Below are 27,066 nucleotides of genomic sequence, written 5' to 3'. Positions count from 1 at the left end.
GAAGCTACAAAGAGATTGCGTGTTTAGACCTTTTAACCACCCCCAGAAATAAATTCAGTCAAGACTCAGATTTTGGTTTGGTTTTTGGCAGAATTTAGGCCACAACTTTATTGATTACAATCAAGTGAGTAGTTGCATAGGCTCTGGTTCGACTAGCTCCCTGCACCCTTGCAGGCAGCGCTGACCCAGAGCTCTATCGTAGGTCAGCCTAGGGTGAACACCAGGGACAACGGAAGGCGGGAACTCCGCCAGTCTGCCACCCGGATGTCTCCCTGGACTCCGGCACGGGTACAACCCCTCTCAGGTTTGACCAAACCATTGAGTCCCTGGATTCCTTTACCAGAATACCCTTCGCATAGAGATAGCAAGACCCTTCTGCCACCCCTATCACCTGAACGAGAGCCTATCCGCAACCTTACAAGTTGTGACAAATTGCTACGCGGCAGGCGAAACCCAAATGGCAACAGCCAATCAGCCAAGTGGAGAAAATTTATGCCGTGCCCCTGCCCCAAAGACAGATGACACACGACGGCATAGCAAGGCCAAGCACAAGCCCTAAATATAGGGAGAGGTGGACGGGTGTTCCGATGCTCTAGCCCAAAGAGGAAGCTCAGGTGCACGTGAATAGGCTTAAATAGGCCCCTCGGTGTCCTTTACTTGCCTCCCATTGGTCAGATTGCTCCCAGCATCGAGGGACCTACCAATAGGGTGTTGTGGCTATCCAAACGATCCCACCCACAACACAGGGTTTGGTTGCCAGGTCGCACCGCAACACGTGCCCTCTTTGAGGGAGGACCCGATTTGCTTCATCGGTGATCGATTGCCCATCACTGATTCAGAGCTAAGCATCAAGGAAGGTGGAGAAAATTTCCCATGCTGGTTTCTCTTGTAGAATCCAGCAAGAAAGCCAAAACATTGCTTCAACAGCCTGAAATGTTTACCCTGTTTTTCATCAAAGAAAATGTTTTTTTTTAAAAAAAAAAAAAAAAGTTTGAAGATTTTCTTCATGAGGAGCCTAGATACCAGTTTCCTGGCAGTCGGTGGCATTCCAGAACTCAGCCCCATCTGTTAAGAGATTGCTGTGCCCACTGTGTAAGTTGATCAAGAGAGGTAGGCAGATGGTGCTTTGCCAACCATAAGGCGAGTGTGAAATGTGCACATCACAGCTTTCTGGCAAACACTACGGTCCTACCGTCACGTGATCCATCTCACACATCCGTCATAATGACAGATTAAAATCCAAACAGATCACTTCATACTTAGCTTTCGCAACAAGCATTTTCGTAAACACGAAACCCGAAACGGTGCCCATTTTGGTCTAAAGGGACACAACTGCCTCGTTTGATAGTAGTCATGGGGGAAACCAGGGCATGATGGGATGTCATGACAGGGCCAGCCATATCATTAGGTAGAGTGGGGTTTGGATGTCATGAAAGAGGGCACCAAATTATGAATTATTTAATAAAACAGTATTGCATTTTTGTTCTACAACCAGGGCAGGGGAGAGGTGGTTGTAGGATTATTGTTATTATTTGCCTGAGGTGCCAAAATAAAAGCAAGAAGAAGTGGGCTTAGCTAAGGTTATCCTACAACGTCCAATATCAGAGGTGGAATGGCGCCACTGAATATCACTTTCTGGGAGAGTGCTATTGGCCTCATGTCCTGCTTATGGGTTCCCCAGAGACAATTTGTTGACTACATTAAGAACAGAATGATGAATCAGTATCAGAAGAATCTGTTATTTGCATCAGCCACTAGCCATAGCAATAAAATAAAATGCAATGTACTGAAGACAGAGGTAAAAACTTAACTATACAAGATACACTCTAGAGGTTTACAGAATGATGAACTCAACAGGCCTTTGGTTTTGCTACCAGTCAGCATAGATGCATTATATAGTGGAACCTTGGTTTTCGAGCATCTTGGAAGCTGAACGTTTCGGAAACTGGACACCAAAAATCCAGAGGTCATTGCTTCTGTTTTCAAACACACCTCGGAAGTCGAACAGCTTCCGCGGCGTGTTTTTCCATTTTCTCAGTGGAAATTGCTGGCAGCTCTTTGCGCCTTGGTTGTCGAGCGTTTCGGAAGTCGAACAGTCTTCCGGAACAGATTACATTCGACAACCAAGGTTCCAATGTGTGTGTGTGTGTGTGTGTGTGTGTGACATTATATATACGGGATTTAGAATGTGTGTCCTTCCAGATGTTGCAAAACCAAACTCCTATCTTCCCTGACTATTGATCCTGTTGGCTGGTGGCGATGGGATTTGGGAGACCAACAACATCTGAATGGACACAGATTACCCATCTCTGATTTAAAAGGTAACATATGTCTGGAATTTAGTGGACATAAACTTAATACTGCAGTCGGAAGCAGTGTCCAGGTGAAAATTGCCAAAATGTCCAGGAATATCTGGATGTATGGCAATGTTGGCAGTGCTGTTTTGGCCAATTTCCCTTAAAAATAGCTCAAAAATGTGGTATTTTGCCATCTTTTTTGAAATATGGCAACCCTAAATTCACATATCTTGGTCCAGTTTTGGCAAGAGTTAGCTTTCACTATGCACCAAAGAATACTGTTTTCCTTGCACTACCCGACATGTTCAGAACCAGACTCTTGTGTGCAGAAACAGCTGCACGTGGCCGTGTTGGATAGAGGACATCGTATCCGGCCTTTCTGAGTGCTTTTCTAGCACAGGCATGTGAATAGACCTTGAGAAATGAGCCTGGCCATTTGGTGAGAAATAACCTAGCAACGGATTCAGGTCAGCTTTCCTGATGCTGCCTGCAGCTCCCCAAGCAGCACTGAAACAGCAGGACTGAAATCAATATCCTTCGGCATTCAGTAACAAGAGGGAAAGGGGCCAATAATGCAACACAATGGGTGCTTCCTGCATCCCCCTAGAATGAGTTGCTTAAGGAGTTGGTGTTAAATCCTCTGTAGACATCTCAAACTTGAAAGTGGAGAATAGAGTCTCAGGAAGTCCCCAAATTGTTCAAGTAGCCTCGGGGGGGGGGGGGAGTACAAAATTGGAAGCTTTCTGAAGCTACACACAATTGCAACGGCTGTTGATGCGCCTAATGAACCTGTTCTATTAGTTCCTTTAGCATTTGCTCTGTGCCTGGAGTTGTTGTTTTTTATTCCTCTCTAGTTCACTTCCAAAACCCAATATAGTAGAGGTCACTAATGTGGCACTGCATATTCATAATATGTTTCACCTGAAGCTTTGTAGAGCAATCATATAAATATGAACTTCATGCCTTTTTATGGTGCAGAGATTCCTGGTGCTTTGACACATCTATGCCTTCCTTGCTTAAGCCTGAATTATTATTTTTTACTACCGTATTGGCCCGAATATAAGTCGCACCCGAATAAAAGCTGCACCTTTAAAATTCAAGGGGGGGGAGAGACAATTCCCGAATATAAGCCGCCCCCTTAAAATTCTGTGTTCTGTTTTGCAGTAGGTCTGTTTCAGCAGCGATATCGTAAAAGCCAATTTTTGTAAGGTCGCGAATTTAAGCCACACTTTAACTTTTCACGGTCAGAATTTGGGGGGCGGAGTGTGGCTTATATTCAGGCCAATACGGTATCTTTCCACCCCTGGTTGTGATTTACTGGCTCTGGGGTCACCCCAGGAACCTTCCATAGCACTCATGAAAAGTCACATATTGGGTCATATTTGGGGGTGGAAGGAGTTTGAGTGTCCAATCTTGACATCCAAAGAAACATGGGCGTGCCTGAGGGGGTCGCATTTTCAGTTGCTCTGGGAAATCCAACTCATACCTCAAGTTTTCAAGCAATTTTTGGAAGCCTGAGCCACAGGTCATGTTTTCAGGCAATTTTTGAAAGCCTAAACCATGGATTTCATTTTGGGGTCTAGTTACTTCAAACTTTCTTCATTTCAGCAGTATAATACAGAGCCCAGGTGGCAGTGGGTGAACAAGGCGAGTCATTTTGCTCCTGGTATTGTTAAACAATTGCAAGTCAGCCGTGGAATTTATGCCTACCTGCTGCAAACCACCCAGGGATCTAATTTCCGCCCTAGTTTATAAGTCTATTCCTCTTACTGCAATGAGGAATAGGAATCTGAGCAGTGCTCATAATTCCAGAATAGGAGTGATCATTCAGGTTACTTAATTATCTATCCTGCCAAGTTCCCAACAAATGTGTTTCTGCAATGCTCAGCAGTCACAGTTTTGAGGAAAGGCGATCTTGCTATCCCTCTGGAATGAGCTTTAAGAAAACAAAGATATTTGCTGTTTTGTTGAAGACAACAAATTATTTTTTACACGTTTTTGCATTTTGGATTTTTAATCGTCTTTTAAAATACACTGTTAAAAAGGGCTGTTTTTTTATTGTTTTCGATAAATAAACATTCATATGTACAGAATTCTTTCTTTTTTGCAAGCCAAATAATAATGGGATAATCCACTCCATACAGGGAAAGAATACTGCCTGGGTCCTTCTACAAAATAGATTTAGAACCACAGAACCTGGAGAACCACCGCTATCTGCTCTTGATGTGCGCTGCCTGCATCTCGTCCAGCACATTCCTGATGGATTCTACACAGACTTCTCCTCTGTGATCTTTCTGGCTGGCCTGTCTCCATACTTCATTAAAACTTTCATCTGAAAGGCTCACGCCAATGTTTCGCAAGATGCGTGCAATCTACAAAAGAATATACAGTATAATTATAACCTTCAGTTGAAATAGAAGGAATAAACACATGTGCAGATCATAGAATTGATACTGAGAAAAATAATTATTAACTGCAGATTAGTGAGGCTTTGGACAACACACTAAATGGGACACTAAAGATGGGGGGGTTAATTAAAAGTGGACTAAGCCAGTCTTCCTGAACCTGGTGCCCTCCAGATGTTTGCTGTAGTTCAGCTTCCATCAGCCCCAGCTAACATGGCCAATGGTCAGAGATGATGGGGTTGTCATTCACCTAGAGGGCACCAGATTAGGAATGGCTGGAGTAATACCATCAGGTTTGACCACAGATCTTCTAACAAGGCAGCATCACAGTCCCTACTCAATACAGCAGCCAACTGCTAGGGGCCGTGCTCCCTTTGGCTCCCCCAATAAAATATTTGAGGGAGCCAGGCCCCTCCCCAGTTGATGGACCTTGCCATTCAAATGGTGTGCATGTGCCACATTGTGTGATTGATTATGTAGGGTGGGGTTTACCTGCCCCCCCAAACAAATATTTTATTGAAGTTGACACCTGTGCTGCTCAAGCTTTAACCTCTCCTGCTAATTTCTTCATCCAGCTTCAAATTTATCAGCAGGTAGCTGTGTGGTTGTACAATGTGCATTTATTAAGGAAAACAATTAGGCCCACCATTCTGGGAATTAGAAACAAGTACGATGAGAAAAGTGCAAAGCTCGGTGTCAGGACAAGGTGGGGGCATGGAATGTAAGAGACTAATCTGGAAACTAAGTTTTGCATCATATATAATGGAATTCATGAATACAGTAAAATTAGAGAAAGAACTGTTGTTGGATCTTTTTTTGTAAAAATAAATAAATACTGATTCCATAATGTGAGAATACACAGATTTTAGACGAAGCAAATTATGTAATCTGTTGGGGATGCTTCAGTATTCAAGAAAGCTGGCGAGGATTAAATCTGTGAACCCCTGGCTTAGATAGCACTCATAGCATTGTAGAGCTGATATGAACGAACTCTCAAAAAATGCCCCCTACCTCGTCCTTTGATCTTGTCTTGAAGAAGTCTGTCTCGTACACTCCTTTATTGCTATAGATCGAGGGGTATAACAACCCATAAACAGTGGCTTGATCACCATAATTAGTGTTGTCACTGATGCGGCGAAATCGAGGGGCCGCAATGTCTGAACGAATGGTTGGGACACCGAGGAGTGGGTAATCTGTAGGAAAACAGGTGGCAAAGAGAGAAAGGGAAGAAACCAATGTGTTAAAGGAAGCTGTTCACAAAGAACCAGATCACACAATATACCTGAAATGAACACATTCTGTTAAAGAGCTGGGTTTCCAACCCACCTGGAAACCTATCTCCCCACTGTGGAAGGATGTGTGGCTCCATAATTGGCCTCCACAGTCACTTACAGACTCACTGTTAATGGAAGACTCGTGTTATGGACTCGTGTTTATGGAAGACAATCTTACTCGGCTACGAGTGATCCCCAAAGAAGGGAAGAGGAGGAGGAGGAGGAGGAGGAGGAGGAGGAGGAGGAGGAGGAGGAGGAGGAGGAGGAGAAGTGCAAGGGTCTCACTCTGTGTGTGTGTTCATATGAAACTTTCCACTCCCCATTGCAAACCACAATGCCCTAACTGGGAGCAAAAGCAACTGTCATCTGGAGTACCCTTAGTGACAACATGGTTAATTATTATATTTGCCAGTGGCATCTGCAAACATTTTAAATAACTTGGCAATGAAAAGGACGTCTTGTGCATACATGATGACGGAATGCCTCCTACAACTGCATTATACTGCGAAGAGGTTGTACGGTAGTCAGAAAACACACGGTCTGTCGGTCTCGAAAGTGTTCTGGGTGTTTTCTCATCACTTCCCGGTTCCTTTAGTACTATGTCTTCCTTCTTCAGCACAGCATCCTTATCTGCTTCTTGTGGAATGAGGTCAAAGACCGCTGGTCTTCTGCCTGTGAAAAATAAATGACAACGAAACGGTAAAAATATTTGTTACTGTCACGAAAAGTTGCAATGCCACTGCAGCGCCCTCCGAGTATGTTGTTGGACTACAACTCCCATCAGCCTCAGCCGGCATGGCTAACAGGCAAGCTCAGTCATCATACTGATACTTGAGAAAATGGACTTCATCAGGTATAAAACTATTCAAACTATTTGTAGTTCGTTACATCTAACACTGCTTATGTAACCATATGTTTTTAAAATACATGTTTATAACTCACGGAGCAGTATCTTGCAGTAGGATGGTTGGTATTCTTACATTCCCATAAACTATGTATAACTTTGAGTACTATAAATATTTCCAAAAAAAATAAAATAATCCACTTTAAGAGGCATGCTAGATACATTTTTGCTTGGATGCCTCAAGTAATGGTTATAAAACAGGCAAGCATGAGGTTAAAATGCACAAAACCAACAACGGCTGAAAAGCTAAGGTCCAAAATTCATGTGAGAATGAAATAATGGGTCACCATACCAAATAAATTTGGACTTGTGGGACACTGTAACAAAAAGGTTGGGAACCACTGCTTTAGGGAATACTCATGGAATCAAATATGTGTATGTGTGTGTTTGTATGTATGTATAGATGCATGTATGCAGTGCCTTTTTTCTGGGGGGATGCAGGGGGATGCAAACCCCTAAAGATTTTGTGAATCTTTGTACTTTTGTCCATTTACTGTATTTATTTTCCCCCGATTTGAACTATAAAATAGTGATTTTCTTCAGTCAAAATGAGAGTACCCCTAAACATTTTTTTTAGGGGGAAAAAGACCACTGCATGTATGTATATGTACATTAGAATCACATATTTGGTTTAAAACCATATTTCCCACATACCTTTCGTGATTATTTTTTCTTCATACTCTTTGATAGACGTTTTGTCTTTCCAATTAAGGAAGTTCGCAAACTCCAGATAGTCTATAAAACCATCTTGATCCAAATCACAGTAATTAAATAAAGCGTCCAGAAGCTCTTGATCCAAGTCCAGATTAAGCTGGAAGCAGGCCTTCTTCAAGTCATCTCTGCTGATTTTCCGATCACCATCCTAGTTAAACAGCACAATGTGTGTAATAAAAATGCAGGTAGCCCATTTTAATTGAACTACGACCCTTGCACCCAAGGCCAGCCCTATGACTCAGCGGGGGGGGGGGGGTTCTGGGAGCCACAGCAGAAGTTCCCTAGCAGGCCGTCCTGAGCCCTCCAGCCATTCCCTTCTGTCCCAGACGCTGCTAGCCTACTGCCATTGCTAGTGCTGAAGCAAAAGGCAGCTCACACTCTGATTGACTTCTGTTCTTGAAATGGGGTGGGGAGGTACCATATTTGGCACAGGCGGCAAAATGCTTCGGGTTGTCCCTGCCTGTACTTAGGGATGGGTGAATCTATAAAATTCAGTTTCTCGTTTTCTCACTCTTAGGTTTAAAGGTAAAGGTAAAGGGACCCCTGACAGTTAAGTCCTGTCACAATCGACTCTGGGGTTGCGGCGCTCCTCTCGCTTTACTGGTCGAGGGAGCCGGCGTTTGTCTGCTCCGCAAACAGTTTTTCCTGGTCATGTGGCCAGCATGACTAAGCCGCTTCTGACGTGACACCAAAGCAGCACACGGAAACGCCATTTACCTTCCCACCAGAGTGGTACCTATTCATCTACTTGCACTTTTTGGCATACTTTTGAACTGCTAGGTTGGCAGGAGCTGGGACAGAGCAACGGGAGCTCACCCCGTCACAGGGATTCGAACCGCCAACCAGTTTGCTGCTATTATTATTATTATTATTATTATTATTATTATTATTATTATTATTTAAAAGGTATTAATGAAAATTCATCCATATTTTTGTGTGAATTTCTCTTAATAGACATGTTTGCAGGCAATTCTGTCTAATTTCTGCAAAGCAATTTCCCCTAATATAATGCATTTTGGTATGCCATTTTCACTATTAAAAAACTTAAAATTGCAAAAATTGCAATCGCAAGAAATAGGTAGGCCCTGAACATATACATCTCACAGCTCAAAGGTGAGGGTACAGTGTCAGGTTAAAGGCAGCAGAAGTGCTAGTAACTATTTACAGCTGCAGTATTTGAATTATTCCAAGTACAACACTAACAGCAAGAATACAGGCATTTCCCGCAACATTCGCTTGTCATGAGCTTGACATCTTGGCACAAGGCTCACCTTATCATAATGCCTGAATGCTTGCAATAATGTGTCAAAGTTGTGGTAATTGGCTTTCTTCAGATTCTGTCGAATTGCAGCAAAGACAGCCCTTTCTCTGTCTTTTCCACGGAGGAATTCACTAGGAACCCTTTGGTGAAGAAGGTCTCCGACACCTATAGAAAAAAGAGGCAATGAAAACTTTGGCATGACCATGTTTCAGCTGTTGTGTGATACTTCTGCAATCTCTTTCTCAATCCCAACTGCACCATATCCCTGTAGGCAGGGGGGCTCCAATTGCTAGGGGTAGCCATATTTTGTTTCATTATTCTAAGCATTTATACCCTGTGCAGAAAAAACATCAGGTAAGGCAAGCTTCCAAGGCAGGGCCACTCAGAAAGGACAGGGCAGGAGGGCCATTTGGCCTAGGCCTCCAGCTCAAAGGAGTGCCTCAGATTTAGGCACTTCTTAATTTTTTGGCATGCAGTAAGTTTTTCAAATTGTTTTCACATACTTCAGACAAAATGTGACACACTCCCTCATCCTACAGCTGCAATTTTTAACAACAACGTTTTTATTCATTTTTCATGGTACAGAAGATAAATTTCGAGAAAACAACTGTTACAACAGTAAACAAAAAATAACTTGTTCTGATGAAATTACAGGCGTTATCATGCTGTGTGTTAAAGTTTCATTTGATTACTCTAGGACTATGATTTATGTGGGGCACATGCCCCACAGGGGGGCAATTTGATTTTTAAGGGGAGCAATTCAAGAACAAGTTATTAACAGTGAATGGCCTTTTAGGCTTCCTCCACATGAGTAGGAGTTCACTTGTTGAATAATAATAAGAATTATATGTCACAGGGGGTGGGGGCATCAGGATTTTAGAGATGCTTAGGTGGGGCATGGCCAAAATAAAAAAAAGGTTGGGAACCACTGCTCTAAGAGATCACGCCGCCTTTTTCCTATGAGTGCTGGGTGGATTCCTGCCCTAGACTGAACAATTTATGTATTCTATAAACATTTGTCATAGGTTATAAGAGGAATGTGGATTAAGCAAATCAGAAATGCAATTTGTTAGAAGATGTATGTTTTGTGTTATGTAATAATAGGTTTTGTGAAATATTCACAAATATTAATGAAAATATATTTGTTCTCATGGCAGACGATAAGACTGTGTGTGATGAATGTGTCCTCTCAGATCATCAGCTGATTATATAAACAAAGCACTCACTCTTTTTTCTTTGTTAACATGTGTTGTCATTTTTATTTTTATGGCTAGGAGCGTTTTATGAACCTCTGAAACGGCCTGCTCCCAGGGGATATCGCTACTCAAAGGGCCTTCTCCCTGACTGCACCCAGCCTTAGCTCTGAAGAACTTCTATAAAAAGAGCCTTCAAATGATGATCTGAACATGAGAGGAAGTCTGGGGGGGGGGGGTTGTGTTCCTTCGAAGAGGGCACCCGGGGGTTTACAGGTAAGCACTTCCAACCAATAGTTCTGCTGGTGAGATATCTTTCCAACTTCCACTCCCAATTAGCAATCTTGCATGAGTGCTATGGGACAGCCTGAGTTTCCAAACAATTTCCCAAGACATCCTTGTGTATAAGCAGGGAGGCCGTGTATATACTTGCCATATTCTTCAGGACAAACAAGCACTCCAAATGTATGGTCTGGAGGAACGTTGAGTGTGTCTGCTATACTAAAAAAATGAAAAGAACCTGTTAGATAAATGCTTGATTTTTTTTCTTCCACCCCAGCGTAATCTTTGCTTTAGACATGAAAGATAGATCTGTCACGTCTTGTACCGTAAGCGAGGATGAAAAACAACTGATGAAGACATTTGGTAAGAGTTCACCTGAAATGTCTTCACTGGGGCTTTCCTATATGAATCAAAGCCACCACGACTGAAAATCCTTTTCTTTTACAGTCTTTTTCCTTTTAGCACATAGTAATAACTGTCAGAAATATTTGCACAGCAGGCGATAAATGTCTTTGATCGCGATGCTTACATTTCTTGAGAGAGAGAAAGAGACCCCGCAGCCTAAATAAGCTGTTTTCTTATTTAACAGATATAGATGTGCATATAGAGTCTTTTTCATGTATCTGTCAGAAAAGAAAAAGGTGGTTTTAAAGCACGCTAAACACACATGGCAGCTTAGCAGAATCGGATATTGGAAAAGCTGGAGCTGCAATACTCAGTAAAAAGGTTTTCAGATCATGGTTTTGTTTGAGCAACTTGGCTAAACCCATGTCTTCATTTCTACAATCACCGGGAGAAGAGAAACAATTTTTTGGGATTAATTTATTTTTTAATGTTGCTTGTAAGGAATCAAACTCTTCGGGGACTAACTGAAGAATACTATGGTGTCCAATTCCATGCTCCTACGCTCAACTTCCTTTGACATTCTCCTACATGGGCAGGCCTTCATCACTGCTCAAATTGGCAGGCAGACACTGTAGCAGTGGTGGAATGCATTCTTAGGACAAACTTACATATTGTATTAATCACACAGAAGCCGTGGAGGAAATCTGAAATGATTGGATTGCTCACCTTGTGGTAAAGCTTCACAGAGTTTTCTGTCAGTTAACTATCACCTCAGTCTCTTCCTGCCTGACTGAACATCTCAAAACATGAGCCAAGATGATATGAGGCTATGAGGCTCTTTAAATGATTGCGTCTGCTAGTAATCTGTATTTGTCATGTCACTCACAGGCCACGGAAAGGAAGATGCAGAAAAGGAACGGGACACACACACACACACACCAATTACACACAGCCAACTAATTTCTCATGGAGGGTCCATTGTGAAGACTCCCTCTTGATTCACTTACGGATCAAGGACTTTTCCAAGCTGAGGCTGAAATTTTTCCTTGAAATCATCACTTATCTTAGACACTATATGTGCTGATTTCTTCCTAAAAAGAAAAGAAAAGATAATCACAGAATAGCTGAATTGCAACAGATTATCATCATCATCATCATCATCGCTAAGACACCCATCATCAGTTAGAATCCCAAAGTGGATTACAACATATAACATTAAAGGTAAAAGTAAAGGTAAAGGTACCCCTGACCGTAAGGTCCAGTTGCGGACGACCCTGGGATTGCAGCGCTTATCTCACTGTATAGGCCAAGGGAGCCGGCGTTTGTCCGCAGACAGTTTCCGGGTCATGTGGTCAGCATGACTAAGCTGCTTCTGGCAAACCAGAGCAGCGCACGGAAACGCTGTTTACCTTCCCACCGGAGCAGTACCCATTTATCTACTTGCACTTAACGTGCTTTCGAACTGCTAGGTTGGCAGGAGCTGGGACCGAACAATGGGAGCTCACCCCATCGCAGGGATTCGAACCACCAACCTTCTAATCAGCAAGCCCTAGGCTCTGTGGTTTAGACCACAGCACCACCTGCGTCTTCCACATATAACATTAGAACCATAATTAAAAAGTGAATCAGATAGACCTCATCCATTACATGTGGCTCCACCACCATATCAATGTCCATTCTAATCTGAGACAACTAAAACGCTTTCATAAAACTAAGTTCTAAAAAGGCAGGTAAGGATCAGGTAATGTAGTGTTTGGTTAACAGCATGTGTTTTAAAGTTAATTAGGAAAATTGTTTAAAGTTCATTTTTCCAGCTCTTTACCCTTTGAGTCATGCCACACCTAGTAGAGATAAACAGAAGCGATCTAAAATATCATTGGCAGGATACTCTTAGAGGACAGGCCTAAAAGCCTCAGTTGATAAACCATCTTCAATACGGGGAACCTCAAGAGTCGATCAACCATTGTATTTAGTAAATTGGAGAATAGTGCCCCACTCATAATCTGATCTGGGAACTTATTAGCATAAAATATGTCTTCATTTTCAATGCATTGGGCTTTATAATTCACTGCCAGCCCAAATACTATGATCCTCCATTTATCATCACAAGACCTTAGCGCTATTCAGGTACTAAACAAATCCAGAAATACAATACGTAAGTGGGGAGACTGGAATTGAGAATCATAGCTCTGCTCCCTCTCATCTTCCATGAGCTGGAGGGCAACGGGCCAATTTTTAAATCCCAGAATGTGGTCTTGTCCAGTGTGTTCCCTTTCTTGCCTCAAGCTCTCTGGGAGGATGGGGCCACTGAGTTGGACCACAATAGGGAGCCTGCTTCTATCTATGCAGGTTCCCTGAACATTAGTCAAAATGGTACAAGAGTCAAAATACAGCGTTATAAAATGTTATAACACCATGACACCAGATGGCACTGTGGAGCTGAAATTGCAACTCAATGATATTTTCAATGGTGAACTTTGTTTTTTTTTGCAGACCGTTTTCACATCGTTTTTTAAATAGCTCTGTAGATCTAGCCCTTGTGCAGAGGTGTAGCTAGGGGGCGGCGTGCACTGGGCGCCACACTGTGGGAGGGGCAGCATTTACCGTGCGTCTGAGCCACGCATCTCTCCTAGCTACTCCGCTCCCCTTGTGTGATGTTGAACCCTGATCTTTATCTTATGGAGAACAGCAAGGGTCAGCGATAGGGAAGCAGAGCCAGTGTGATCACCACCACTTTCACTTTGTATTTCTAGTTTTGTATAACACCTAAATAAGGCTATGCAAGCAATCAAATATGCAGAGGAAAATTTAAAATAAGGATAGCCTGCCCACAGCAGGAGGATGGTTAGACGATGTGCTGATCTCAAAACTGGAGCCTTGAGTTCGGGCATCTTACACAGTGTGCCACCAAGGGAGCAGGTCAGAGAGCACTAAGAGATCTTCAATACTGCAGGCAAAATCATCCGGCCAGGAAATTCTAGCCAGGGAATCAGGTGGTCAGGAGGGATCAATCAGCAGACATGAATCACACCGCTTCCCAACATCTCCAGCTCTCGGAGAACACATCAACATAAAAGGGGTGAAAAATGAGATGAGGCAAAAGTAGATACCAAATATCTCCCCAGAGCAGTAGGATCCTCACAACTTGAAATGTTCTTGAAATGCACTACTTTGTGCATTCAACATGGTGACACTTTATGTCTCATGAGGCAACATCATTGAGGATAACTGATGCCAGAAAAGGTATAAAGAGTAATCTGCTATTTATTCAAAACGTGTGTCACCAGGAAGCTGTAACTGAGGCAAGCCAAGCATCATTAACTGATATAATGCAACTTACATCTGCAGATCAGGGAACCAGCGTAAAGTTCTAGCTACATTTCGTCCATCGTTAAAGTGGGGGGTTTCCTTTCCATATAGATTGAATCTGTTGAACGTAGATGGATTATATTTTCTATTAACCAACTCCCCTGTGGGGGAAAAGGGGGAGCTATTTGTTTATTACGTACACCATAAATGAACAAAAACCCAACCCAGACGCTTAGAAAGTTGAGGTGGTGTTAATCTGCTTAGCATTTTAACTTTTGTATGTTTTAAAATATGGTTGTGAATTTTTTCTCAGTTTTATTGTTTTATCTTTTTGTAAACAGCTTGGAGGTGCTTCTGGGTTGTTGTTTTTAACAATCAAGCAATGTATCCATTTTATGAAATAAATAAATAATAAAATAAAAACAAACCTCAGCATTTTGGCTACAAGCCCCTGGGCATTATGAGAAATGCCTAGTATCATAACAAAGTGATGTGGGAAGAGAGTGACTTGTTGCCAGGCGTCAACCTATGACATTTGTTGAATATGCTATATTAGTAACATAATAAAATTGACATTCCAATGCAGAGCTTACATGACGGCAATAATCCATGGTCATTTAAAAATATATATCTATCTACGGCTTTCACTTTTCCTTCTTACTCACCAACATAATAATCATTGTGTGTTACAACATACAAGTCATGTCCTTCTTCCGCTTCCCTCTGGACTTCATCAAATGTCTTTGCTGGATTTATAACCTCTCCACCAGGACCCTCTGAAAGTGAACCGTTACATGTAATGAAATAACCTGATCTAAACAACATCTTAAAACTCTTGGCAAATAACAGACTACATGTATTTAAGGATCATTCATGTACTTTATCCCAGAAACAGTTGCAATGCAGGGTTTAGAGACCATAGGGTACATCAGAGTCAAGGTAAGAAGGTAAAGGTCAAGTCCAGTCAAAGGCAACTATGGGGTTGCGACGCTCATCTCACTTTCAGGCCAAAGGAACTGGTGTTTGTCCACAGACAGCTTTCAGGGTCATGTGGCCAGCAGGACTAAACTGCTTCTGGCGCAACGGAACACCGTGACGGAAGCCAGAGTGCATGGAAACACTGTTTACCTTCCCGCCACAGAGTACCTATTTATCTACTTGCACTGGTGTGCTTTCAAACTGCTAGGTTGGCAGGAGCTGGGACAGAGCAATGGGAGCTCACCCCGTCATGGGGATTTGAACCACCGACCTTCCAATTGGCAAGCCCAAGAGGCTCAGTGCTTTAGACCACAGCGCCACCTGCGTCCCCAAACATACATTATACCTGCATGTTGTTATAAGATAGTAACAGGATTGAATGGCAATCACCCATGTGCCTTAATCCAAACATATGATGAGATCCAACACAGCATGAATGGACATCTGGCCACACAGTGGGGCCTCTCCTCCTACCTATGACCCTTGTGTATCCTCATTGGGTTGAAGGACCTTCTAGGGCAGTTTTTTTGTTTTTTTGTAGGAAGGGAGGTGCTAGAAATGGCAGAAGAGACACAGAAAGTCCCATTGCCCAAGTATATTTTTATTGCACAAGTGGGTGGACATTATTGGATGTTGCCCATAATATAAGAAAAAATTATGAAATAATGTATGCCTTTGAGATGCATAAAAGAAGACCCAATGAGCTTGTAATGGAATTGCCAGCCATTCATCAATGATTTGATTTAGTACTAATTTTTCTACCTCTGACAACTTTTCCTCCAAACAGAGTGTTAGCCACATCCATGCCTTTGGGTAATCGTAACGACTGATCATGGGATCTCCCAAGAGGTGCTTCACGAACGCTTGAGTACACAGATTCTTTCTTCTCTAAAAGTTTTTGCTCAAAGCATGTTTTCGGAGGTGGATTTGCCAGCGATGCCACCTGAAGAGATTTCACACCACATCAAGTACATCAGTTCTGCACTTCTGAACTATCTCATATTACATTCATTTATTAGATTTCTGGTGCACGCTGCAAAATGCACAAAAAAGTATGTGTTTCCTGTACAAGGGACACACAACTTTCGTTCCTGTGCATTCTACAGCTATCAAATGCCACAATCCTACTAATTTCATGTAAGAAACGAACAACGCTAAACCTCATATTTAAGATCACCTTTCTGTAACGTAGCATTGCAGATATACATTCTTAATAGTTATTTCTAAAAAGGCATCATTCAGAACACACAGCAGCAGACGTTTGTATGTATTAGTATGTATAAGTCAACCACCGAGCGATGTCACTAATCAAAATGTCATTGGCATACTACCGCTGCAATGCTTCTAGCGAAAGCAATAATACTAGCATTTCAATTCTTTAAACAAAAAAACAAATCACAGTTGAGTGACTACAAACTCACCCACATCCCATCCTTTTAAGAAAATGGTATGGGTAAAGTGCAGGTCCCCAAACTGCCCAAAGGGATGTTACCAGAGGCAAAGGATACAATCTAATGGATTTATATCTGGTTTCCAGAATTGTTCTACTTACAGGGGGCAAAAGAATAAAAAACCCATGCTGTCCATTGATGGAGGACAGGCTGAGCTGGATTCATGAAGAAACAAGTGGTGAGTAATGAGTGAGGGAGTAGCTGTGAAGGAAAGAGATGACCCAGCCCAGCTGACCCACAGACTCTGTCTCTTCTGCGCTGAAGCCTTTATGGTATGCCAACCAGGCAGCCATTTTGTGTTATGCCACACCCTCACAGCAGCCATTTTGTGACTGGTGCCTACAGAACTTTCTTAAAACCCCCAAAGTGCCCACTGCCCCCCAAGGTTCCATGTTTAGACTTAGGTCAACAGATATATGTTATATAAATAGAAATGGTAATCTTGTAGGGGATAAGCATATCCCATTTTATGTCCATCAAATGCCCCTTGCACAGGGCCAATCAGGATTGTGTTTCCCACCCATGAGTCAAAAGGATATTATTTTAAAATTCTTACAGAGATTGACGGGACGGACTTTATGCCATGTGTCAAATGTGATGCAATATCAGGATCGTTTGCTCGGCCATAAAATATTCTCTCTGCACCAGGAGAAGGGTTGCTGGTGTCTCGAAACTTTTTTACAACAGGTGGAGTAATTGGCTATAAGACAAGAAGAAAGGTGTTTAAGAATATTCCTGCAAATACTGTAGATAGCTGTGTTGGTCCGTTTGGCAGGGTGGGGCAAGGGAACCCCCCAGAAAAGTAAGTAACACTTTCATTTGGACCAATCAGAATGTCACAAATTAACGGACAAGCGTCTGGGTTCTCCATAATTCTTCATCAGGCTGAGTGTTGAGGAGAACTGAGAGGGTAGCTAAGAAAAGCAGTTGTTGCTCCAAAGTCTGCAATTCATAACTGTCTTAAGAAGTTGTGCAGGAAAATGTAGGCAGACATAATTAGGTTAGCCTCACAGGACACCAGATAGATTTTAAAAGGCATCCAGGCTACTGGGGCAAAAAGAAAAAGAAAAGAAAATGTATATCCTCCCATTTTCTGAAAATACAAAATCTAGTAGTGACCCGGTTCTGTCCTCAGTATTAACTGGGACACATGGATTTAACTTCCTAAAAAACAAAAAACACCAACAAGCATAGTGGGCTTTTATATGAACAAAAACAGAATCAACAGAAACTACTTTGTAGTCGACACAATCCAATTAATTGTAAGCCATTTTAGACACCTGCACAGTTAGGTAGGAATTTCAGGTTTCCTTTTATAGTCAGCCCTCAAGCTTCCAGAAATAAGTTGTTGTGTTGTGTTTTTTTAAAAGTCACAGCAGTGTGTTTGACCACCTCAGAAAAGAAAAGACTAATAATGGAAGCTTCAAATTTTGTGTATTTTCAAATGTAATTTTTTGTAGGGTTACTCATCTGATTTTAATTTTTCAAAATTGCTTTTATTGTACAGTGTATGTTGATTCTAAATGGCTTTGATGTTTCTATGAATAGTGGTATACAAAGAGTTTTCTAAATAAGTAAATAAAATTATTTGCACAATTGGGATTTACTACGTTGAGGCTTTTGAAACCTATGAATGTTTGCTTGGAACGAAAGAAGTTGTCCTGTGTTCAGTGGGGCTCATTCCCTAGTAAATGTGTTTAGGATTACAGCCCTAAGCAAGTTCAAACAATGAATATTGAGAAAACTACTGACATTCAGGATCCACTACAGCCAATACCAGATGATACATCTCAGGTATTGTTTTGTTTTGTTTTCACCCCAGACGGGACACTAAAGTCCCTTTCAGCTTCTCTTGTGCAAAATGTGCAATACTGTATGTTGTTAATTTGGAATAGTAAGTCTATAAAGGTCTGGAGGGAGAATGTGTTGTGGCCAGTTAGAAAATAACAACCCACAGTGGTTTGTACATAGGACAATAGATAGTCAAACAGGGTGCTTACAAAGACGTCAGTAAGACAATGGCCAGCTGTTTCTCCAATGGACATCAGCTTTCCAGCCTGAAAAAAGCAAGCAAAGACAAACCAACATAGGCAAGAGGTCATAATAATGAAAAGACTCACAGCACAGATATGTTTGTAAAGATATGTATCTGAATAATTTTCATTTCGTATTTGTGCATATCTTTTCGCTGCATAACAATTTTTTTGTAAAGCCATAACGTGATATGTGGGTTCGTTGTTTATGGAGTTACAATCCCCAGCAATCCTTAACAAACTACACTGCCCAGAATTCTTTGAGGGAAAGATTGTGCTTTGAATGTGCTTTAACAGTATAGTGTGTACACATACCAGGTCAGACCGCTGGTTCATTTTTCCTGATATTATCAAGTATGGGCTGGATCCAGCCTTAGGCTGCAATCCTAACCCCACTTCCATCGCAGTAAACTCCATGGAACTCAGTTGGAATTACCTTGGAGTAGACATATTAGGAGCGCGCAGTTAGCCATGCTTCGAGCCATTGAAATCAATAGGACATAAGCTAGTAACTTGGGCTGGTTTGTTAAGGGTGCTGGGAACTGCAGCTGTGCGAGGGGGGAAACTACAATTCCCAGGATTCTTTGGGCGGAATCTCTGCGCTCTACATGAGTGTTGGGTGTACTTTTTAGGCATGGTGTAGATGTGCCTTTTAAGAGTGGATCCAGCCCTCTAACTAGCAATCGTTGATGCCAGGGGTTGCACCTTCCACCTGGAAATTATGGCTATCGTATAGATCCCACACCCTTGAAAGAGCCATCCTTCTCCAGGCTGCTCTCTGGAGCTGTTTTAAGGAGAGGCGTGACGTTAAACAGTAGCGGAAGGGATGAGCAAGTGTCAGTCAAACATCTTTATAAAGATGCGGAGGAGAAGAGAAAGGAAGAGGGGAGGAGAAAGGCAGAGGGGAAGGGCAGAGGAAACTCACTGTGGGGAGCTCGGGAAAGCGGTCGAAAAACCTCCCCGGATACGCTGGCCTGGGGACTCCCTTGGCTGGGACCCCTCCCACCATCCTGGCGGGAGGGATCCGCTTGGCGAAGGAAGAAAGCCGAGAGCTCAGGAGCTACAGGAAAAGGGATGTTTTCTAGCGTATCCTAGCAACGGGGAAGGAATGGTCCACTCTAGATTCCCGCCCCCTACAGGCCAAAGTTGGGAAACGCAACTTCTTCTTCGCTCTTATATAACTCTACAGGTTGCTAGATTCCTAACAGCCGTCATCTCGCACAAGAGACAAAATGGGATGTCGGCCGATTACTGATAATTAGATATGTTTTTCAAAAATAGAATTAGACATTGGTTTTAGTTTTGGGTGCCCAAATTTTAACTTTAATTATTTTTATATATGTTTTATCGAAGTAATAATATTGGTCCCTGTGAGTTGTGTTATTATATCCGCGGCCTGTATTGGGTTATCGTTTTATTTGATTTTATCTGATTTTTGATTGACTGCTTGTTTTGTATTGTATGATTGTATTGTATGATGGGCGCAAATGCCGAATAAACATCTATCTATCTTCTTCGCTCTTGTTGTTTAGTCGTTTAGTCGTGTCAGACTCTTCGTTACCCCATGGACCAGAGCACGCCAGGCACTCCTGTCTTCCACTGCCTCCCGTAGTTTGGTCAAACTCATGTTGATAGCTTCGAGAAGCATTTCAGTATGTACCCTGCAGAGCAGGAAAAGCCATGCAGGCAAAAAGGTAAAGCTAAAGAAGGACCCCTGGACGGTTAAGTCCAAAGTCCAGCTCACTTTTCATGCTGAGGGAGCCGACGTTTGTCCACAGACAGCTTTCTGGGTCATGTGGCCAGCATGACTAAACCACTTCTGGTGCAACGGAACACCATGACAGAAACCAGAGTGCACAGAAATGCCATTTACCTTCCCGAAGTTCCCGCCACCTATTTATCTACTTGCACTGGCATGCTTTTGAACTGCTAGGTTGGCAGGAGCTGGGATAGAGCAACGGGAGCTCACCCCATCACAGGGATTCAAACCACCAACCTTCCAATCTGCAAGCCCAAGGGGCTCAGTGGTTTAGACCACAGTGCCACTGACTGAAAAGTGAGTATAGCAAACGCTGTCCTCCAAGGTAATTTGTTTGTTTTGATCATGTTGTTCTGTGCAGCAATCCTGGTTCTATTCAATAATGAAGTAATAAACATGCACCAAAAGGGTCATCTTACTTTTGTCCCCACTGTTTAATCACCCTAACTGCATTTTTTAAAAGGGAGGTAAGGTATGTTCAGGGATAGCTGATCTACATTAATGAAATTTAATTCTGCACCCTCACTATTCAAAGTGACATACGAAAGATGGTATACAGAACAAAGGAATCACAAGAGATATCTGGACCAGATGCATGTTTTTTCCTATATGCACACCCAGAGAATAGTTGATATCTATTACAGACAACCTCCTATCACTTAACACTTCATCATTGCTAAAATCTCTCCAGCTCATGTTCATTTATATATATTGAACACCTGAATGCAGCAAAATGCAAAGGTTATGGATTATATGGGAGGTGGGGATGTTGTAACATTCTTGATCTCATGCCAAAAATCTCATGACTGATCACATGGGGGGGGGGGAAGATGCAAAGACTTTCCATCTTCATTTATGAAATGCATCTCAAGAGAACGTAATCAAGCAACATCTGCTTTGTTTGTGAAGCATTTAAAGTCTCTTGTCATGCTTTAAAGCCATAAGGGGGGCTTCCATTTGAAGAAGGGCTGGAGTTCTGTGGTAAAGCACAAGCTTTGCATTCAAATGCTCCCAAATTTAATCTCCAGGTAGGGCTGGGATTGCCTTCTCCTATATGAAGCTGCGCCTTTGGGAAGGACGATAGCTCAGTGGTAGAGCAGCTGCTTTGTATGCAATCCCTTGCATATCTAGGTAGGGATAGGGATGTTCTGGCTGAAACCCTGGAGAGTCATTGTCAACAGATCCAAATACTGAGCAAGATGGGTCAATGGTCAGACTCGGAATTAAGGCAGCTTCCTACATTTCCCCATAACTTGCTTCCTACACTGTCGTGTCTTCTTTTTCTTCTTTGGCAATCACTCATAGCCGAGTCAGATTGTCTTCCATGAACACAGTTTTAACAGTAAGTGACTGTGGAGGCCAATTTTGGATCCACACGTCCTTCCACAGTGGGGACATCGGTTTCCAGGCAGGAGTTGATCACGGTGAGGGTTTGTCAAGCATTCCTTCCTCTTAGCACGTTTCTCCCTTGTGTCCTGAGTTCGAGTGTCTTCAAAGCCCGTGACACATTTGGTAAATAAGTTTACTCTATGATATTATTATTATTATTATTATTATTATTATTATTATTATTATTATTACTACTACTACTACTACTACTACCACCTTTCATTTGAAGAACATAGGGCAGTTCATACAAAATACAAAATGAGAGCACAAAATACCTCATAACAAATACAAAAACAAACCAATAACCCCCCAACATATTTAAAAGGCCATAGATTGTTTACTTAGCCAAAGGCCAGAGAGAGGAGGACATACTCTCCAACATTTCTCTGATGAAAATAGAGACATCTTATTCCATAATAATAAGTGAGACATTCTGGGATCAAATCAGAAACTGGAAAGGCTTCTGTAAATCCGGGACTGTCCCTGGAAAATAGGGACACTTGGAGGGTCTGTCATTGGATCTGGCTCCAATTTGAGCTCCTGGCCTTCCACCAAATGGGCACCAGCCACCACTGCCTAGGACCAGCCTAATTTCAGAAACTGCATGCAAGTAATCAGTTCAGACCTCCGACCAGAATGATCTGTCCTTCCCCTGAGAAGTGGGAAGAAGAAGGAGAGAGGAGGTTGCAGAAAAAGACAGAAGAGGGCAGAATAATATTGATAGAAAAAGGAAATAACTCTGTCTACCACTTTTGACTTTAGCCCTGCCCACCTCTGGCTTTGTCCTGGCACACAATTGGCACATGGCCCTTGGCAGAATACCCCTGAGGGAAAATGGCCCTCAGTAGAAAAAAATGTTTCCCACCCATGCTTTAACCCCAGTTGCAACAAACTTTGTTACTGTTTGAATAGCATCATTCTGTCTTTAGTCATTTAGTTGTATCGGGGCAGAGTTAGGAATTTCCTGTTGTTCCCCGTTCTTCTAAGAGAGAGACAATACAAGCTTCCTGAATGCTGTGTCTTAAGCCTTTCACAACAGTAATAGCTCATTGATAATGGGGCTAACATGTGAACAAATTCCTCTAGATTCAGAACAGTGTGTTTTCATGCATCCTTTTCTGTTTGGGCACAGAGTAGCAGAGGTGGAGGACATGTTTTTACACAATTCAGCGGTGTATCCATGGCTGGGCACACGCTATACCTTTAAGGCACATTTGATGCACATTCTTTCCTCAAAGAATTCTGGGCCCTGTAGTTCACTTCTCATAGAGTTACGGTTCCAAGTAACCCTTAACAAACTACAGTACCCAGAATTCTTTGAGGGAAGGCATGTGCTTTGAATGTGCTTTGAAGGTAGTGGTTAGGCAGCCCATACACAACTCCTTTATTTTCAGCATAGGAGTAAAACTATCATTCACACACAGATGAGACAATTCAGGTAGGTAGCCATGTTTGTCTGATGCAGTCAATAAATAAATAAATTGTCCAGTAGCACCTTATAGACCGGCTAAGTTTGTTCTGGTATAAGCTTTCGTGTGCATGCTCACTTCTTCAGATACATGAGAAAAAAATATGAGAAAAAAACATGGAAATAATGAGTTATTTAAAAGGAATATGCTCAGGAATACTGCTGAGGTAACTAAATGTACTAGATCAAAATGCAGAACAGAGAATCTGTGAGTTCCAGATGTTGTTGGACTAAAACTCTGACCACTGGACCTGCTGGCTGAGTCTGATGGGAGCAACTACACCCGGTGGGCCACAGTTTCCCCATCCCTGGTCTAAATTGTGACTGCAGTCTCTCGTTCAGAGGGCTGGAACCAAGTCTGGAATTTCTAGGTCAGGCCTGCTATTTTAGCTCTTATTCTTCCCACTAGATGTCCTCCTTTTCTGCAGACCTGTCAAGCAGAAATAAACACTGGAAATAAACAGAAATAAATCAAAGTGTTGAAAGTAAGGTTCTGATTGGGGCTGTGGAGAATAAACTGGACAAGACAGTTATGCTTGAAGGCGCTTCTGATTTATTTCTTTTTAGAATGGAATTTAAAAGGCATCAACTTGCATGTCATAGTAACACAAATAATGTAATTACATGTACTATTCAGTTGCACATGGCTCTTACTCTGCAACAGCCTGTCTTCCACACATTGCCCTAAAAGCAGAAAAAGTTCTTTCAGTAAGGAATCTGGAGATATGGGAAGATGGAGGTACTATCGATGGATAGTTCAGCACCTTCCATCAATCAACTCAGTTGATGTGGGACCAAAAAGGCTTTTTATCAGAGAGAGCTGTCTGTGTCCTTGCCACATCTGTCCCTGCTGCAGCTCATTGGCAGAGCATCTGCTTTGCATGCAGACGGTACGAGGTTCAGTTCCCAGCATCTCCAGGTAAGCTTGGGAATGTACTGTCTGAAACCCTAGAGAGGCACTGCCAGCTGGTCTTGACGTTATTGATCCAGGTGGGCCAATGGTTTGACTCGATGTGAGACAGCTCCCTATGTTCCCTTCCTTAGCATCCCAAACCATTTCCTGCTTTGCCTTCAGAAGTAATGCAGTTCGTGACCAAGAGATAGATGGGTGTGGTGTAGTGGTTAAGAGCGGTAGACTCATAATCTGGTGAACCGTGTTCGTGTCTCCGCTCCTCCACATGCAGCTGCTGGGTGGCCTTGGGCTGGTCACACTTCTTTGAAGTCTCTCAGCCCCACTCACCTCACAGAGTGTTTGTTGTGGGGAGGAAGGGAAAGGAGAATGTTAGCCGCTTTGAGACTCCTTCGGGTAGTGATAAAGCGAATATCAAATCCAAACTCTTCTTCTTCTTCTTCTTCTTCTTCTTCTTCTTCTTCTTCTTCTTCTTCTTCTTCTTCTTCTTCTTCTTCTTCTTCTTCTTTATGTAGTGATGCTTTGTTTGTGGCACACCTTTTCAGAAATACCCAACCTTATTATTTTTGAGTGTACTATTCTGGCTTTTTGCAGGGAGGAGAGGCAAAGTGTTTATATTTAAAAATGCCTTGTGTTTTCTAATTCATGCTGCTGCTGCAAGTTGCCTTGGATAGTGGAAGCCATAAAATAGAAAACCACACATTAAAAATGAACTCTACTCATTATACGTACTCTGTTAGTGGAACAGTTTCCACCCATGTTGTCTTTACACTGGATTCCCTCCCATGCTCTGCCTGAATCTCAAGCTTCTAGTCTTTGCTTTTAAAGTTAGCTGCTTGCCCTTTTTTCCTTACCTGTGTCTCCATCTTCACTTTGTTGTTTCTCTCTTTCAAATATCCTTATTTGTACACTTTCTCTCACCTGAGTTCCTTCTGTGGTCTCTATGCCTAAAATAACCTTTCTCTATTTGTCAAACTGATTCCTTCTCCCCTCTTAAGCTGGATGTTTAGCAGAACCATACTTCTCAAATCTGATCCACATTCTTTGCCAGCCGACTCTCTTACTGATCCAGTACTTACCACTCAGTGCTAAACCTCTCTCAATGTCTTGTCCTTGGCATTGGGACCATGCCAGCCCTGGGTACAGAGCCTGGTGTATTTTATTTATTGTAAATATCCCATTTTACAGCTCTGAGAGGCTCTCAAAATGGTTTACAAAAGATTGTCCTGATAAAAATCACATGATAAAATAAACAACATGGTGTCAGCATATTCTTACCAGTTGCTAGGAATCACAAGGAATAATTTTGAATCTCTGATTTTGACCCAATGAACCAGGATGGAAAATTCCCACTTCGGCTGACATTCACAGGAAGAGAAATGCTAGGGTCCAGAAGTGGGAGTTGCTTGGTCCACACCCTAGGAACAAGAGATCCACACAATTGCAAGGTCATTCTGGAACTGATGTCACCACCTGGTTATAGTGGTGTCATGATGGAATTTGTGCTATTAGGATAATCAGAGTATATTGATACTGTACATTGGCCCCATATTTTGTGGATCTTCATCTGGGTTCTCTATGAGGAGGTGGGGAAATCTACATACATTACACTCATGACCTGTTTGCAGGCTTCTCATAGGCATCTGGTTGGCCGATGTGAGAACAGGATGCTGTAGATTAGCCTTTGGTCTGATCCAACAGGACGTTTCTTATGTTCTGATCATGTCAAGATTATTCAGTTGACATTTCCTGCCCTCATCCTATAACTTCCCTGGTGTTGTCCTTCCACCTCTGCCCAGTACCCGGTAATCAGCAGCTCCTACCTACTAATACTCTCTGATGCCAGCAGTTGGAATTTGCTCAGCCCATGATGGAGGCAAGTGCTATTGGTACCAAATAAATATTATATAAGAATGGTACTATATTCTCCTAAAGTACCAAAGTTTATGGACTGCATTGTCCCATCAAGTAACTGTGGTGCCAATTTAGTCATAGCATTCTTTATGTGCTAAGACATCTGATTCTTCCTGTTTGTTTCTTCTCTGTATTGTTTCCATTCATATTAAAGTGTTTAAAATGTCACTGTACAACGTCAAGCTGGTTGCTCCTGTTTCCCTTAAGAGCCCTACTCCCACAACCTTTCCCGGTTTCTGGTCCATTGTTCAAGCCATTATCTCTTGTGCTTGTTAACTTTTCCTTCCATCTGTCTTCTTGATGTGTCTGAATTAATGCATCTGCATTCACCTCAGTTATAGAAAGGCTGTCACTGTGGCAATATTAACTGCTTACAGGAAGTATTTAATTGTTTAACTTGTTGACTGCACATTTGTTTCATTTCTTCATCTCCTCTGAAGCCAGTTTTGTATGTTCATTATCGTGACTTGAACTAAACATTACAGAACTCCAGCATGCTGGCTGAACATTTAAAATCAAGAACTCATACTATGGGTATATATTGTGAGGCACAATTCAGATACCTTTTCCTGGGAAGTGATGCTTTTAGAGAGAATTTGCACTTAAGATATTAGACTGGATGCAAGACTGCATTTAGGAGGGAAATTATTTTCCACATATAAATTCCACTAAATTGAACAATTCTTTTCCCCCCTGGAAATCTAAAACCATCTTCTTTCAAGAGTTATTTACACGTGTTTTGCTTCCAAGTATGGAAAGATTATGGGACTTTCCGAAAGCAAAGGAAAGTTAGCTTTACAAAAGTCAGAGTAAGGACATGCTCTCCATACAATGTCTAGAATTACTATGCATTGATACCACATGGTACCAATATTCTATTAAATGTATTTTTTCTTTCTTTACTGAGAGGGAATACAAAAAGCATATGATTTGTGTCAGTGCTGTACAATATAACTTGATATTTAAATCTTCCATGGATTTATCTAATCTTTTTCTAAACCCAATATGGCTGTTATGACATTGTGTTGGAGATTTCGACTAGTTAAGAAAGTACTTTTCCTTGTTCGTTTTAAACCTGTTCTCTTGTTCAAACTCTATTGAAACATGTAATCTCTCTTGCCCTTTTCCACTCAGATGATTTTATTTATGTGATATCAGCTTTGTAGTCCTTCTAACAGTT

General features: G+C 42.0%; 1 protein-coding gene across 1 annotated transcript; it reads right to left on the bottom strand.

The window, feature by feature from the left end:
- Positions 1-4,339: 4,339 nt before the first annotated feature.
- On the bottom strand, positions 4,340-19,539 carry EFHB (EF-hand domain family member B). The gene is made up of 13 exons (XM_033166067.1): positions 19,372-19,539; positions 18,414-18,470; positions 16,970-17,113; positions 15,725-15,905; positions 14,650-14,760; positions 14,016-14,145; positions 11,683-11,766; positions 10,482-10,549; positions 8,866-9,020; positions 7,535-7,742; positions 6,445-6,648; positions 5,714-5,895; positions 4,340-4,669 (listed from the first exon to the last, which is right to left on the bottom strand). The coding sequence occupies exons 1-13, from the start codon at positions 19,453-19,455 to the stop codon at positions 4,508-4,510; spliced, it is 1,770 nt and encodes a 589-aa protein (XP_033021958.1). The 5' UTR covers positions 19,456-19,539; the 3' UTR covers positions 4,340-4,507.
- Positions 19,540-27,066: the final 7,527 nt, after the last annotated feature.

The sequence above is a fragment of the Lacerta agilis genome, chromosome 12 (assembly GCF_009819535.1).
Source record: "Lacerta agilis isolate rLacAgi1 chromosome 12, rLacAgi1.pri, whole genome shotgun sequence".
In the NCBI taxonomy this organism is placed as follows: Eukaryota; Metazoa; Chordata; class Lepidosauria; order Squamata; family Lacertidae; genus Lacerta; species Lacerta agilis.
This window is presented reverse-complemented; position numbering and strand designations above follow the sequence as displayed.